This window comes from Haemaphysalis longicornis, unplaced genomic scaffold, assembly GCF_048455015.1.
Source record: "Haemaphysalis longicornis isolate Haplotype H1 unplaced genomic scaffold, Haemaphysalis longicornis Haplotype H1 scaffold_1, whole genome shotgun sequence".
In the NCBI taxonomy this organism is placed as follows: domain Eukaryota; kingdom Metazoa; phylum Arthropoda; class Arachnida; order Ixodida; family Ixodidae; genus Haemaphysalis; species Haemaphysalis longicornis.
The window spans coordinates 354,786,700-354,801,696 of NW_027526203.1; the positions used below are offsets into that span (position 1 = coordinate 354,786,700).

The following is a 14,997-nucleotide window of genomic DNA, read 5'->3' on the forward strand; positions in this document are numbered from 1 at the left end:
TTGGAACGAGTAACCGCGCAAAACTATACATGTCCTAGAACGTGGGTGTGTCCTTTCCGTCGGCTTGCGCAGCCCGGTTCAGCTGCAGCAATTCTCGCAATTTGTGCAGATTTTTTTTTTTGCTCCGCATCGAATTAGTTTGGCTTTTTGCAGTGGTGGTGGTGGCCCGAAAAATGGCGCATACCCACTTAGGGGGATTGGCCAAGAAGAGTTATGTTTTCATTACAATCAATCAAGGCAAAATAATGGAGCAGAAGAAAGAATTTGGTCTAGGTTAATGAGAGAGAGAGAGGGAAAACACGAGAAAAAAAAACAGAGAGAAGAATAGGAAATTTATAGTAAAAGTCAGCCTAATCGGAATGTTTTTAGCACTGCAGACGAGCTGTCTCCGAAATGAAGGAGTGGATGGCGTTGCACACGTCCCTATGGCATCGGCCCAGCCTAGTCCCCCCAAACGACAAGAGCACCGGTACAGTTAAAGGCAGACCAAGACGTAGCAGGGGAATCTCCAGCAGCCTTCTCCGATGGTTAGCAAATCGGCGGCAAAGAAGAAAGAAATGCTCTACGGATTCAATTTCTTGGCAAAAGTGGCACAAAGGGGTGGTTATCAGATTTGCCCTGTATAAATACCGATTAAGGGGTGGCACACCACAACGAAAAGAAGTTATCAATACTTCGCACAAGCGAGTTTGGCATAAACTTCTCTCCCAGCGGTACCTGAGGTGTTCCAGTTCAGGAGAAGTGCTTCGGCGTCGCGCGCAAAGCCCAACCTCGCGGGGGAGCTTCAAAGCCTTCTTTGTCTACAACACATTTCTCCGGGCTGTAACGAGGTGGGAAAAGGCCCCACGCTGCGGGTTTAACTATGGTTTAACTCACCAACTCTCGCTGACAAGCACGTCGACTCTTTCCTACGTTGTGGGAATCATGAAAACCCCCGATCTCGACTGTGTTGTTGTTGCTCCTTTACTGATGGCACATACCCACGTGGGGATTGGCCAAGAAACGGGGTGGCTTTTTGAGGCTAACACGCCCACCTTATAGCACTATCAATTCAGCCTGGGGAAACGGTTACAGAATTATATAATAGAACTGGAGCAGAATCAGATTCTGGAGGTGATGCGTGGCTAGCAGACGATGCACCCAGCACGTGATGTATGGCCGAGCTCCAGCGCTACAGAGAGACTTTTTCCAAGAGCCTCACTCTCACAAGAGTTGCGACGCTACAGGCCAAAGAGGCAGCTATTGCGATACCAATAACACATGCAGGCACCTGCAGAAGTACTATAACGGACTCTCAGTCAGCATGTAGGAGCTACCTCCAACGCTGCATGCCACACACCGCCATGAAAATTTTGAACCAGAACTCTCCGAAGAACAGGGTATCGATTGTCAGCTAAACACCGGCTTAACCCCCCCCCCCCCCCTCTCTCAGCAAGAGTGCTGCACCAGCTGCACTCTTGCTCGTGGTAGTGCTCATGGTAGTGCCAGCTTAAACTGAGGGACCATGCACTAACATACGCAAGGGGAGGCCGAGGGGGCCGCCCCCCGCGACTAATTTTTGGAATGGAGGTGATTTGTAAGGCAAGATCCCGTTATATAAACGTTAATTATATAAACTTGCTGTTCTCCATTTTGAATTTGGATTCTCTTGTCGTTGCTCATGCCTTTTATCCGCTTGTCCGCTTGCTTCTTAACACAATGTCCTACGTCCCTTTGTCACCATGGCCACCAGATCCGGACGGCGACTACGTCATTTCACCTATAACCGACGTCCTTCTACGACACCATGTGGCTCTTCCTTACACTGTCGTCACCCTCTCCAACAACCAAATCAGCCTGCCTTTCCTTAATTTTGGTTCTTTACCCCAAGTTCTCCCCGAGTGGATGTCGTTGGCCACGCTTTTCCCCCTGGATGAATGCCAAATTTCTGCCGTATCCAGCCTGCATGGTTGTGCCGAATAATTCCAAGGATCGTTGGCCCACCCCTGGTGACATCGCAAAAATGATAGCGTCGGACCTACCTTTGTCACAAGCTCGCGAGTTACATTGCCTGCTTTCGTCGTACAGAGACATTTTTGATTTGGACGATGGCTGTTGGGACAGACATCGACGATAACCCACCGCATCAACACCGTGAATGCCAGCCCCATCCATCGGCGACCATACCGGGTCTCTCATGGTGAACGCAAAATCATTCAAGATGAAGTCGATGAAATGCTGAAAAAGAATGTAATTGAGCCTTCCCCAGATCATTGGCTTCACCTGTCATTTTGGTGAAAAAGAAAGTTGGGTCGTGGCGCTTCTGCATTGATTACCGGCACTTGAACAACAAAGTCACCAAAAAGGACATTTATATCCGCTTCCTCGGATTGATGACGCCCTAGATTGCCTCCATGGTGCATCGTACTTTTCTTCTATTGACCTTTGGTCCGGGTATTGGCGAATTGCTGTTAATGCCCAGGACTGCAAAAAGACCGCATTTGTGACGCCCGACGGGCTGTACCAATTCAAGGTCATGCCCTTTGGTCTCTGCAACGGCGCGCCTCATCGCCTGCGTTGCGTCGGCGCGTTAAACCCTACAAGCAATCAATCAATTATGCGACTTCAACGTGTGCTTCCATCTCGATAAGGCAATTTTAATGCCATTGCCTAAACACAAAAATAAAGAGAACCGGAGGGTTATGTAGAGGGCGGCTACTATGCCCTGAGAAGTGTGTTTTAATCACGATGTACTTTTTAAATTTCAAGTTTCCAAATATTTTATTATTTTCTTTATTATTTTTTGTGTGTCCGGCTTTTCCCTAACTGAAATCCTGCGTACACCACTGGGACAGACAACCAATTTTTGTGGAGTGCATGCTGTCTAGCTCACGTGAAAACCAGAATTTTTTATACTGGGGTACCCGCAAAGAATTTTTAAATAAACAGGTGAAAATATATTATAATTTTAATTTTGCACTAAAGTCTGAAAAATGGCGCCATGTGGCGTTTAATCGTGTTGTCTTGTGCCCAAACAGTTCCGTTGATCTCAACGCGCGATTCCAAAACCCCATGAGGGTCTATGAAAGGCTGCACATTATTGTTGTTCTATCCGGGTGCAAGTTCATAAATACCCATGTTGCCGCAAGACTCACTGTCATAGTTGCCAGCATTCCTTTTGGCGGGACACGCAGGCTGGTAGATATAATAATTCCGATTTCAGAAGTTACAGGGCGCTATCTGCAAAACCGTTTCGGGTTGCGGTGTTTTAAGTGACGCCCTTTTAATCGGGATAAAGAAAATATACTCGGCAAAAATCAGTTGTCTTTCCTTACTTTAAACCCACACTTTCCCCAATTTCTAACCCCTCGGTTGAGCAGTGGGAGCCTGCAGGAAGAACTGGCCAGCTCAAGCGTCTAAGGTCAGCTGCTGCTGATCCACCAAGCAAAGTCGGCTGGACGCTCCCACGGGGTCTTTAACTGAGGAAACTCACTCCTTTCATCAAGTTTATTCTCTCTCTTTACCATGGCGAGGTTTGGCTGGGCCCCGTGATATGACACAACCGTGGAAGTGGGCGCGTGACCCGCATGTGATTTCGCACAAAATTTTTTCCGGTTAAGTGTACTTTATTTACCTCATCCAACAATTTAAAGTGCAAAAAAAGAGTAATTAGTTTCTGGTAGTTATTCTAAAAAAATGCGTCTAAGTTTATAGTCCCACCAACAAGTAAATAGTGCAACGGTACTTCAATGAAACGTGCTGTTGGGCTAGTTGGCACATACTGAATGGGAGGCCTAGCGCAAAGGCGACGAGGTTGGTGGCAGACGAGACGAGTCGTTAGTAGCAACCCTCTCATCTACCACCGTCCTCATCTTCTTTACGCTAAACCTCCCATTCAGTATGTGCCAGCTAGCCCAACAGCATGTTTTATCGTGTACGCGATGTTATTTGCATAAAATGATGTGGGGCAAAACCTTTTGTGAAAAATGTAAATAAAGGTTTCAAGCCAAGCAAAAGATGGGAGGAGCATTACATGGAAGGCTAAAATTACATGGAGTGGGCACCACAATTGAGGCTTGTCAGAATTCCGTAAATGCTGCAACCCCGGCTTGCCAGAAGCTTTGAACCATACCAGCCACCCAAAACCCTCGTTCACCAAAAGCCAGCGAGGAACTCCCTAGACGATTGTGTGCTGTTATCCCGGCTTCCGCATAACTGAGGTATTACCAACTGAATAGGCTTACTGCTCTGCTAGAACGCTGAACAGCATGCCCATTAGGGAGGTGGACACGCTTTCACCCTGGTTGCACTCCTGGAAGGTAATCTTCTGCCCCTTCACAGTTAAAGATTTTAAATACCCCGGTATTCACTTCTCGTCCAACCTAACCTGGAAAAGGCAGGTAGAACGCGTTTGTTCTTCTGCCTCACGAACGCCTAACTTTCTTTGTCGAAATTCCAGCCCCCACCCCCCATGAAGTTAAAGAACTTCATTTCACCCATGCAAGGCCCATAATGGAAGAAAACGCCTGCACCGCCTGGAACCCCCAACTTGCCTGCTTATGCAAAATGTTAGAACGTGTTAAAACCGTGCTGCTTGCTTTGTCACAGGTCATTACAACTTCCGCTCCAGTATTGCATTAGGTACTCAAAAACAGCTTAACTAGGAACCCCTGAGCAAATGTAGGCAGCATGTAAAGTTTAATTTGCTTTATTGAATCTATATTAAGAAAAGTGGCATCAATCCCGACATTTTTTTGTTTACACCACTTTATATCGACGATGTCACCATAGCTGAAAAATTCAAGAAATATCTTGTCGTACAAACGTATTTAAAGACCTTTTTTTCTTTACTCCATTCATATGTGGAAGCTGCCAAGTTGTGTAGTTGACTGTACCTCGGATGCGCTTTTTACTAAATTTCAATCAGACCTGTAATTTTAAATTTTTTTTGTGTGTGTGCACACGTTTGTGTAAAGGTGATGTGTTTTTAGTTGGCCATCTTTGCAAATAAAATACTTGGAAGAGCCATGTCTGATCTGCTTCTGAATGTGGTCAATTTCTGTGCAGAGTTTGTATCAGGAACTCGTGCACACGACAACACCACTCATCAAAGTGGAATCAAGGAGAGCTGGATGCATGGGTGAGGGCATTCTCAGAACCCCAAAAGCTGGCCTCGCAAATCAATTTTTAGGGACTTCTAACCTATATTGCAAACCACGGCACCATTTGTGGATGTGAAGTGCTGAAAATAATGCACAGGCCAGTTTATATACCTGGACGAACATAGATGGTGCTAATGGGACAACATGCAAAAGAGAGGGCAATATCTGTAGGTTACTGAAGTTTAAGGGTGTACAGTTATGGCATGTGTTTTTGTCTCTCGCTTAACATTAAACCAACAAGGTTAGAGAACCAGTCTCCACATACAGCAAGAGTTCATTCAGTACCCCTGAGGAGGTGTGCATGTATTCTATGCCTCATCTAGAGTCTTCATATGTGCATTTCCAGTGATAGGAGACACTTTCTGAATCCCACAGCTTCATGCAAGGTTGCTGCGAATGTATCTGCATTCCTCTAGTCATTGTTGATGGAGAGTTTTCGTAACGATTACAGTTTAAATGTGTGGCAAGTGCAGCTGTGGCAGCACCACAGAGGCCAGGTGCCCACCATCACCACGTTAAGGGTGTTTCAAGACCTAGTGAGTAAGCGGACATTACGAATTTTAGAGACAAGTTGTCAACTTCATTCTTACAAGGGCTGTCATCACACCAAAGGAAACGAACAGTCATACTGGCACACTTTATTTACCACACGGTGAATACACGGCACACCTAATGAACACTTGCAAGCGGGGCAGTACACTTTGGTTGGGGCTTCTACAACCTTGATCTTCACAAGCAGTACGACGAGGTGTAGTTTCTGAACCTTCCTAGTACATTTTCCTAAGCTAAGAACCAATGTATCTGCACACATTACACAGTGAGTTCTAAAGAATGCTTCAGGAACTGACATGCACGAGACCAACAGCTGTGTACCCCCCCAATGACTACTATACTGCACTTTCATGCACATACAGCCTATGAACATGGGATAAAAACAATCTTGAGATGGGACAATATACAACATTTCTGCAAGGGAAGTTATGATGTTGTCAAAACCGTAGTATGGCATTTTGAATACCTGTAACCACACATTTCGCATTTACTAAAAATAAATATTGAAGACGAATAAAAGGTAAAGTGCAGCAACAAATATTGTTGAAAGGAATAGGCATAGGAAAAATCGTGCTCAAAAAATAGGCAACCAAGCGTGCAAAACAGCACATTTTTGATTCAAACTTGAGCAGCGTCTCAAGAAAGCATTTAAAAAAAGAAGATCCACCTTCATGCGTAGAAGCTTCCAAGCTCACCAAAAGAAAAGGTGGTTAGCTGTACACAGGAGCTTTAAACAATGCAATTAATTCCCTTCCAAAAAAGAAACTGCCCTGCACACTGTACCATATCTTTTGAGGCCTTGCAACATGGGCCAAGGTCCTGGAAATTTCTTCCACAAAACGCAGCTTTGTGCCCCTGGGAGATTTGTTCTGCTCACTGGAATGATCTGCCAGCTTACCAAGCTGCCTGAATGAGCCAACACCACTGCGAAGGAGCTTGAAGCGAAAGACTGCCTCCACACGAGAAGGGAACAATGGCAGAACCTTGCTTCGAGCTGGCCTTAACTGGGTGTAAATTTAGGACCTCCTGACGGTGCCTCGACATCTCCACCGGACGGAACCAGGTTGGCGGTACTTGTGGCACGAGCTCTCATTTCATCAGCACTGGCTCTGAAAGGCGAGACAATGCAGTTTAGAGAAGCCCCGAACAGACGTTTTAGAAGTAGCTGCACAGAAAAAAATTACAAGGACACATAAGCACCTAGCGATTGCCAAGGAATGCGTCCAATAGCCGACGGTGTCATTTTATTACTACCATAGTCACTTGCCTTTTGTGCATTTTTCTTCCTTCAATTACTATGGCTCAACACAACTGCATTGCAAAGCAAAGAGGACATTAAGCGGGAACGTACTTTACTACTTGCCTAACTGCTACTTCCGCAGTCAGCATGCCCAAGTTACACACACAGGCCTCAACACATGCCTCTAACACGTTTCCGAAACAAAGGTCCCAACACGTTCACTAGGCCCACATTTAGCCGGCTAGAGTCACACCGAGCTGTGGCAGTGTTGGGGAAGCGTGCTCATATCGCATTCCCGCAGCCCCAGGTTTACGTACTGTGAGACATCAAAATTTGTTTTGGAGCCCCTGACGCACCTTTGTATGAGCATTATTTCTTTTAATGTCTGCTTATTCCCAACAAAATAAAATTATGCAATAATTGAAAACATAGCCAGTTCCAAAAAATATCTACCAAATTTGACTAAAAACTGGCACCAAAAACATGAAACCTCCGTCATAAGGTACACCTTACTGCACTAATGCGCTTTTTCGACAGTCGCGCTGTCTTTGCAATAGGTGGGCTAAACTGCAGAACAACCTGGTCATATGTCCTGGCAAGATTTTTTACAAACTAGTAGGGTAATAAATTAGCACAACAGATAACACGGTAAACTGAAAGACTTACTTGCGACCCATGGCCATTATGCCATAAATGCATCCAGCCACAAATACCAAGCCACCACCAAAGAATGTAGTCACACCACTGCACAGTGCCACAGGTAGCACACCACCCCTGCAATAGTGTCATACAATGGGCATAAGCACTTATGTAAACAGCCTTGACCTTCCTAGAGGACGTATGGTGTGAAAGCTTCCACTGATCTTTCATTCAGTGACTGAAAACTAGTACACCAAAGCAACAGAAAGCCTGAAGGCGACGCATCCAGCACTCACACTCCATACAGAAGTGCCTTGTACCAGTATGGCTTTCGGTCAAAGAAGTTTCCTGGAGCCTGGGCAAACTCGAGAAATGCACAGAAACATGGTGCCTCAATCAGGGCAACCATCATGCCCACAATCCTGCGGGAAAAAGAAAAATTCTTTCAATTTGTTGACAACAGCACTTCCAAAGAAAACAGTCACATTTCGTTACAAGTTATCGTCGAGAAAATAGAGGAGACGAAAAGGTGGGCTTTGGCCGAGGACAAATACAGGAGAACAAATGCAGACCCATTAGTTGCCATCGCGTTTTATCGCGTTGAAAACGCAGAAGTCAAAGGCCTCAACGCAGAGGACAAGGCACTGTTATTTTACTAATACTGCACAGCACCCCATGTCTTATAACAAAATTGTTTATGCCATCATTAGACTTCGTACAGAAAATGTCCTGCCATTATGTTTGGACCTGCATCATATGTGACCATGAGGTCATGTGAACAAATGTATAATGCAGGAAGGCACAGACTTCATGAAGCATACGCAGGTTTTTTGTCAGTGCCGCCAGCAACTGCACTCTGATGCCAAGATGAACATAAATTTTCTAGTAAGCAGCCAGCAAGCATGCACTTCCATGAATTATTGACTAGCAGTAAGTCAAACTTGCTTAGAGGTCAACCACAGTAAAATTTTTTAACACGGAGCATACCCAAAAGTGAAAACTACACAGCATGTTCCAAATGTCAGTGGAGGAGTAAAAAATGGCTCGCAGAAATCAAAACTTTGTGGTACCAAAACAAAAGTGACAGCCAGATGTAACACAGATGTGTTCAGGTGTGGCTTACTGCTGCCCTTCGCGGCATTTAGCAACTGTGCTCATTTTGTGGCTGTTGCTGCTGAGAGGTAAAACACACACTGGCTCAGTGCAGGCATGACTTGCAGCATTGCCCACAGCACACCACCAAGTATGCAACTACACTGAACCACGGAGCAAGAACAAGACAGGAGGGAAACTGTGTTTCCTAGAGCGGCCAGATCAACACCTCAAGTGCTTGGCCTAGGTTAAGCTAGCGGCATCTGTCGCGCGAAAAGAAACTGCGCGGCCACTGCGATCGGCATTTCACTGCACAGCCCCGGAATGAAATGTGGCCGCTATCCTTTCATCCATCAGGCACCACTACCCTCTGCTTCGCTGTCGCAGCTACAAAGCTCTGTAGTCTGCATTGGTGTTCAATGTGACATTATCTTGTCGCTCGCTTGCGCTTGCCGCGATGGGCCCTTTCCCCTCCTATAAACACTGTTCTCTCTGTGCACTGAACAAAAGACACCCAAGGACCAGACATCATTTACCCAACTCTTTCAGATGCTACGTGCACAACTGGGTACATTGCAAAGTCTTGCCTCATATATAAAATTTGACAAGGAGCCATTTTCAGCTATTCCAGCAGCTTTTCATTAAGTATTGCTGATCTTTAAAGGCGCTACGAAAAAAAAGTTTGGTCCACATGAAAGACTGCCATGTTGGAATAACACTAGAGTACATTTAATGCAAACTTCACTTAAATAAGCTATACAATGAGGAGAACAAAGCAGGCAGACTATTCACCACCTACTTTCACACAGTGCAATTATGGCGCATTACTGATCGGCTAAAGCCGATAAAATCAAACGCTTATTGAGCAGGCATAGGCTACAGATTGAGCTATTTGCGCCCAAAATTTAGTGGGTATTCTATGTATAGTAGTAAAAATGGTGGGGTAAACAAAATTTCTGAAAAAAAAAAAAAAAAAAACATACGAACTTCACACGGAACTACTACTATCCAACACTTCGAAACACTACCGTTGCACACAGTTTCATACTAACATTTAATAGAGGGTAATCAGTACTAATGTCTAACGTTTTATCGAGCATGCTGTTGTGTCATGGGGAGACATGCTCCATTTCTACTTGGCATGGCTCAGCAACGGCTCAAAGGTTGCCTGTGGCTGACAAAACCGTCGCCATTGTTTAACAGCTGCTGCAAATGTTGGGCAAAAGTGAAGACAACCCTCTGAAGGAGCGAACTGATGACATTCCTGCTTTCGGTACTACAAAAAGAAAGCAAGGAGCGACAAATCCTTGCAGAATACTTATATAAAAAAAAAAGTGAGAAGGAGGGGGGGGGGGGGGGGGGGGGGGGTTGCAAAATCTGCATGCTTGGGTAGAAGTACAATGCTTTGGGAATAATTTTGAGGCACACGCATGAAGCTATTATTCACTGGGGCATCAGAACAGTCTGTGCTGTAGTTACGAACACAACAGGAAGCATTAAAAAATCTGTCTTTAGTGGGGGGGGGGGCACCTTTGGAGAATGGAGTTCTGCATGGACCAATTTCACAAAATTGCCCCTCATTGCCAAGTTCAAGGCAGCAAGCTCGATTACCGGTGCCACAGTGACGATTTTTCTGATGGCAGCAAAAACCAAAACACCAGTGCATCTCGAGATTTAAAAGGGCATTAAAAGATCCCCAGCTGGTCTAAATCTATAGCCCTTCGCTATGTCCCCTAATCCACAGCCCAGATGTAGCTTTAGAGTGCAAAGCCTCAAATTCAAGATTCCTTTCTGTTAGAAACACAGTGACCAAGAAGAGGTTTTGTACTAAAAAAAATTGCGCAAAAAATGTGTCCGTCCTTTACTTCGTCCGTGCCTCCATTTTTTGCCCAATTACTTTTAGTTATGGAATACCAACATGCCCAGGACGCTACCCTTATTAGGTTTTGTACAGAAAAGAAAAATGCATGGTCGCACCGAAAATGTGTTGGGCCTGCTATGGCATCACGGTTGTTAGTAATTATGTCCAGTGCTCGCTAACTGCGCTGCAGAAGCAACTAGAACCAGCAAGACTGAAATTCAAAGAGTGCATTGCAAGGAATGTCTGGAAGATCTTTGCTTTGCAAATGGCAGAAATAACTCACAAAATGCACGCTTGAGAGCCAACAGACTTCATGATCTTAGACACCCTGTGGACAGAGGTATATGATGCCTCGTAAAGGTCAAACTAAAGGTTTCCCCAGTGCAGACAAGCAACTGTGATATTATGTCTTATTTATCTTATTTATATTAAAATTTCTTTTTTTTCGTGTAAAATGGCTACCGACATCTTTAAAAAAATCAATCACTGCAGCATGGCAATTCTCTGGTTTGTAATTCGTATTGTCACTACCATCCTCTCACATCTCATGAAAAAGATGAGCAATAAAACATTCTGAACGTATTTTTGCCTAACTATGAAGATGTGCTACAATACGTTCCCATGAATGCTACAAGGTACAGGGGGGATCAAAAGAAATGCGAACAACGGACCGCACAGCCTCCGATGCATGCTGCACCACCTGGCTGCAAAGTCAGACAACTGCGCGCATGCGCACTTCTTCTGGAGCGTTTGAGAGTGTGGCCTACATTTATGGGGAATGCTTGATCAAGAAGCGACGCCGGTCGTTTATTTTGAGGCGCCTTTCCACACTGCGTCGCCACTGAGCAGGATGATCGTTGAAGGGCGTCATGCTAGCTGCAATCATCATGCTGCGCGCTTGGCTCCCTAGTGCAGTAGATAATAGGCTGCTCAGAGGCGACACAGCGTAAAAAGATGCCTAAAAAAGATAACCGGTGTCGCCTCTTTATCAAGCATTTCCCCTAACAGTAGGCCGCATTCTCAAATGCTCTACAGGAACTACGCATGTGCGCAGTTTACTGACAGTGCAGCCAGACGGTGCGGCATGCGTCGGACGCTGTGTGCTCCGTTGTTCGTATTTCTTTCAATCCCCCCTGTACAGCAGCCAAATTTTTTAATAATATTGTGCGAGCGTCGACCGGCTGGTGGGTAAGCGCCTTATCGCGGTAGAAAGCGGCGAAATGAGCAAGAATAGATAACACAGTTCCCATGCACAGAACAGTCCCACCAGTACAACCGTTGTCTGCTAGGCTGTTCCCACAATCACAACACAACCCCTTTCTGCTTGTAATCAGCCGCCTATCTTCACTGTCGTGAACCCGGCAATGAAGATAGCCGATTGATTACCAGCGGGAAGGGGTTGTGCCGCGATTGTGGCAACAGCCTGGCAGACTTGCACTGGTGGGACCGTTCTGCGCATGCAAACTGCGCGATCTATTCTATGCAATCTAAAAGTACCCCTTTACTTTTCTGCTCTCAAAAGCCCTCGCAGATATAAATGGCACAAAATAAGTTTTGCTTTTGTTTTTACATAGATGCATTTGCAACTTCAGCATTCCTTAATTTCAGACGTTCCACTCCATGAAGAGGCGGCACAGAAAAAACTTTGCTGAAGCAATAAGACTTGTGGAATCGCGAGCATTTCTAGCAAGATGAACCAAACATTTATACCAGTGCAGGCAACGCTAGCCTTCGAAAACGTCAACCAGTCAAATATAGGAGAACATGACTTCTGTAATTCGTCGTCCTTGTCCCACCTAGCGCCAGCAATGTTCCGAGTAAAAAACCAACTAGCCCCATTTCAAGCTCTGATGACTTTTGCACTGCCCTGAAACTATGGCTAGTCTTTTGCCACAATCAAAACTATCGATAGTCAATTTATCGAGAGTTTTGCATTGTTTTATGGCTGGAGTCAGGTTTAACATTACCACAACATTAAAACCTTGGGCGTAGAGAAAAGTCAACATGCAGGATTCACTTTAATCTCCCTGTCACATGGGAACTGCCGGTTGAGTTTGTAAGCAACAGCTCGCCATTAAAAAGTGCAATTACAATTGGCTTCATGGCCCCTGGGAATGTCCTAGTGACTGAGGCACCAAACCGAGCAAGACAGGCTGTCCATGATGGCACAAATATCAGATACGATTCAGAGCATTTTTACTGAAAAGCCGGACACTTGATGGCAATAAAAACAAAATTAACTAATACTGTTACAACCGGTGTTCTGCGCTGCTAACGGAACATTTGCAAGGCTTCTTACATTTGAAGAATCGCTGCCAGAAGGCATGCTGATGATATGGTGACGGCAGAGAGTACTGCCAATTGCGCGCCAAGGCCGATGGCAACTGAAATAGAAGAAAGGAATATTTATATAATGTGTATATGTAAGCGCATCGCCCATTCCCCAGCTAGACCATGAAGACACATGACGAGCGAGATTGTTTCACTAGCTGTAACAGCTAAACTAAACCAAACACTAAATCACACTTGTGCAGCGTTATCGATACGCCACGACAGTGCTGAAAACTTCTGAGGTGAAAGTATAAAAATTGGGGATCCAAGACAAGCAAAATTTCGCTTCCATCGCGGAGCTGTCGTGGTGGTTGGAGTCGATGTTCAAGTTCACTTACACAGAAATGTGTGCCGAGGGGTTGCTTGCAGTGCCGTCCATAAGTGAATAAAGTTGGCGGACCCACATCACGTCTTAAGTGAATATATAGAGTTGGTGGACCTACATCACTTCTTTAAACTAAAACACGGGGCAAATGTTTGACAAAATGCCGCGAGTGGTGCTTCGTGACCACTCGATGAGCTTGATGTTCGTTGAAAGCTCCGCACTAAGTGCAGCTACGCAGTGCTGATTAGGCCCGCTCAGCACGTTGCCTACACCACCTGAGGCACAGCAGCCCGACTAGTCCAGTGCCAAAGAAGGAAAAAATCTGCCGAAGAAAGAAAATATTGGTACGGAATCAGTATTAGGCTTACCTAGTGCACTGACAGTTCCGACGAACCTGCCCAAGTAACGCAGCCACCACGGTGCGTCGTCACCGGGTCCGCCAGGACCCTTGTCGTCAATTTTGCCTACGTTCGGGAACATTCTTCAATGTTGGGTTCGCGCAAGGGCAGCAGTTCACATAATGAGACAAAGCGCAACGACGGCCACAGCCGCTCGCGGCTGCTCAAGATCAGCTGCCGATTTATCGCACAGTTTCCGCGGTCTACGGCCCCTTCCACCTCTATGCTTCCACCTTCCACCCCCTTGTTACCCTTGCCCCTGTCTTTAACGTCAAAATGACGCAACTTCCGTTTTTGAAACAAGCTTCACTTTTGCAAGCTTTTTTAACACTTCACTTTGCGGTTAACGACCGTTTAAAATAATACATCGGTATCGCTTCTCTTTCTGACGAATGCGAACTGTGAGGAAGGGAATTGCAGGAGTGCTCCGTCAGCTTCGCCCGGAGCGGTTCGATTCAAATCGACGAACGACCTCAACGGCTCACTGCAGTGTTCGATCGGTTCAATCTACTAACAAAACGTGCAGTTTCCACCGCGGGGCCATAAAACTCGCTCCAAAATATAATATTCAAGCGCTCGTGCTTGTCTTTGTCCCTATTCTTTTTTTGTGCTCTGAAGCTGCAAGTAACGGAATACCAAGTCCGAACCCAATCTCTTCATTGAGGAAAGAGATAGGTTAGGCTAGGTAGGGCAGGTGAGATAGAGTGAAACGTTTTTTGGGGGATGGAAATGAGAACTTGTCCTAAATAACCGAAGAGGTCGGTTGATGGTTGGTACAGTGGGCGTGAGAAAGGTTGGCGAGTGATCATAGATTAGGGGCGGTATTCTCGTGTTTTGTCCGTTTTGAGCAAGCCCTGATTGGCTAAATTCGAACACCCGGATGTGACGCTATGCAAGCACGGCGGAGCTATGCGCCGCCAGAGTTATATCAGAGTCCTTCAATGCTTCTCTGGTTATGAAACTCCCGGCCAAGTTTCGTACGGGGACAAAGGCTACCGCGAGGGGCGCCACCGCAGATCGGAGGGCATCGGGCGGCCGCCGCTGCTCTGTAGCCAGAGTATTTCTTTCTCTATGCCAGACCGTCAGGCAGGAACGCAGTAGCAGCACGCCCGTTCGCACCAAATTTTTTTGCTCACAAAACGATAAGTCTATTTGGCGGCCCACAACACGTAAAACGAAAGCGCACTGCTGATAAGGCGGCGAGCATCTGTTTTATCTTACTCCGTGGCCCGTTCCCTGCCAAACGCGCTCTGACCACGCCCCTGGCTGCCCTCCGATCAACACCAGTGCTGCGGCGCGGCCTTCCTGGGCAGCGTACGAAGCTCTCCCATAGCGTGACGGCGAAGTTTCATGACCAGAAAGGCATTGAAGGACTCTAGTTAGATCCAAAAGCTCTGTGAGCCGCGGCTTCTCGGAGC

General features: G+C 46.0%; 1 protein-coding gene across 2 annotated transcripts; it reads right to left on the bottom strand.

Moving 5' to 3' along the window:
• Nucleotides 1–5,764: 5,764 nt before the first annotated feature.
• Fwe (calcium channel flower) lies at nt 5,765–13,831 on the bottom strand. 2 transcript variants are annotated; one of them, XM_077686053.1, is made up of 6 exons: nt 13,550–13,831; nt 12,825–12,909; nt 10,809–10,853; nt 7,869–7,994; nt 7,600–7,707; nt 5,765–6,802 (listed from the first exon to the last, which is right to left on the bottom strand). In XM_077686053.1, the coding sequence occupies exons 1-6, from the start codon at nt 13,659–13,661 to the stop codon at nt 6,694–6,696; spliced, it is 585 nt and encodes a 194-aa protein (XP_077542179.1). In that variant the 5' UTR covers nt 13,662–13,831; the 3' UTR covers nt 5,765–6,693. The 2 variants fall into 2 exon arrangements, with proteins under 2 accessions (XP_077542179.1, XP_077542180.1); XM_077686054.1 differs by lacking the exon at nt 10,809–10,853 and having other exon boundaries at nt 13,550–13,826.
• Nucleotides 13,832–14,997: the final 1,166 nt, after the last annotated feature.

Bases quoted from the DNA above. Each gene is read 5' to 3' on its own strand.
- Fwe (XM_077686053.1), bottom strand. From the start codon at position 13,661: ATGTTCCCGAACGTAGGCAAAATTGACGACAAGGGTCCTGGCGGACCC. The intron at 7,995-10,808 runs GTGAGTTATTTC...TTTTTCCCGCAG, and splicing joins GGCTCTCAAGCGTGCATTTT to GATTGTGGGCATGATGGTTG. The intron at 7,708-7,868 runs GTGAGTGCTGGA...ACACTATTGCAG, and splicing joins AAGGCACTTCTGTATGGAGT to GGGTGGTGTGCTACCTGTGG.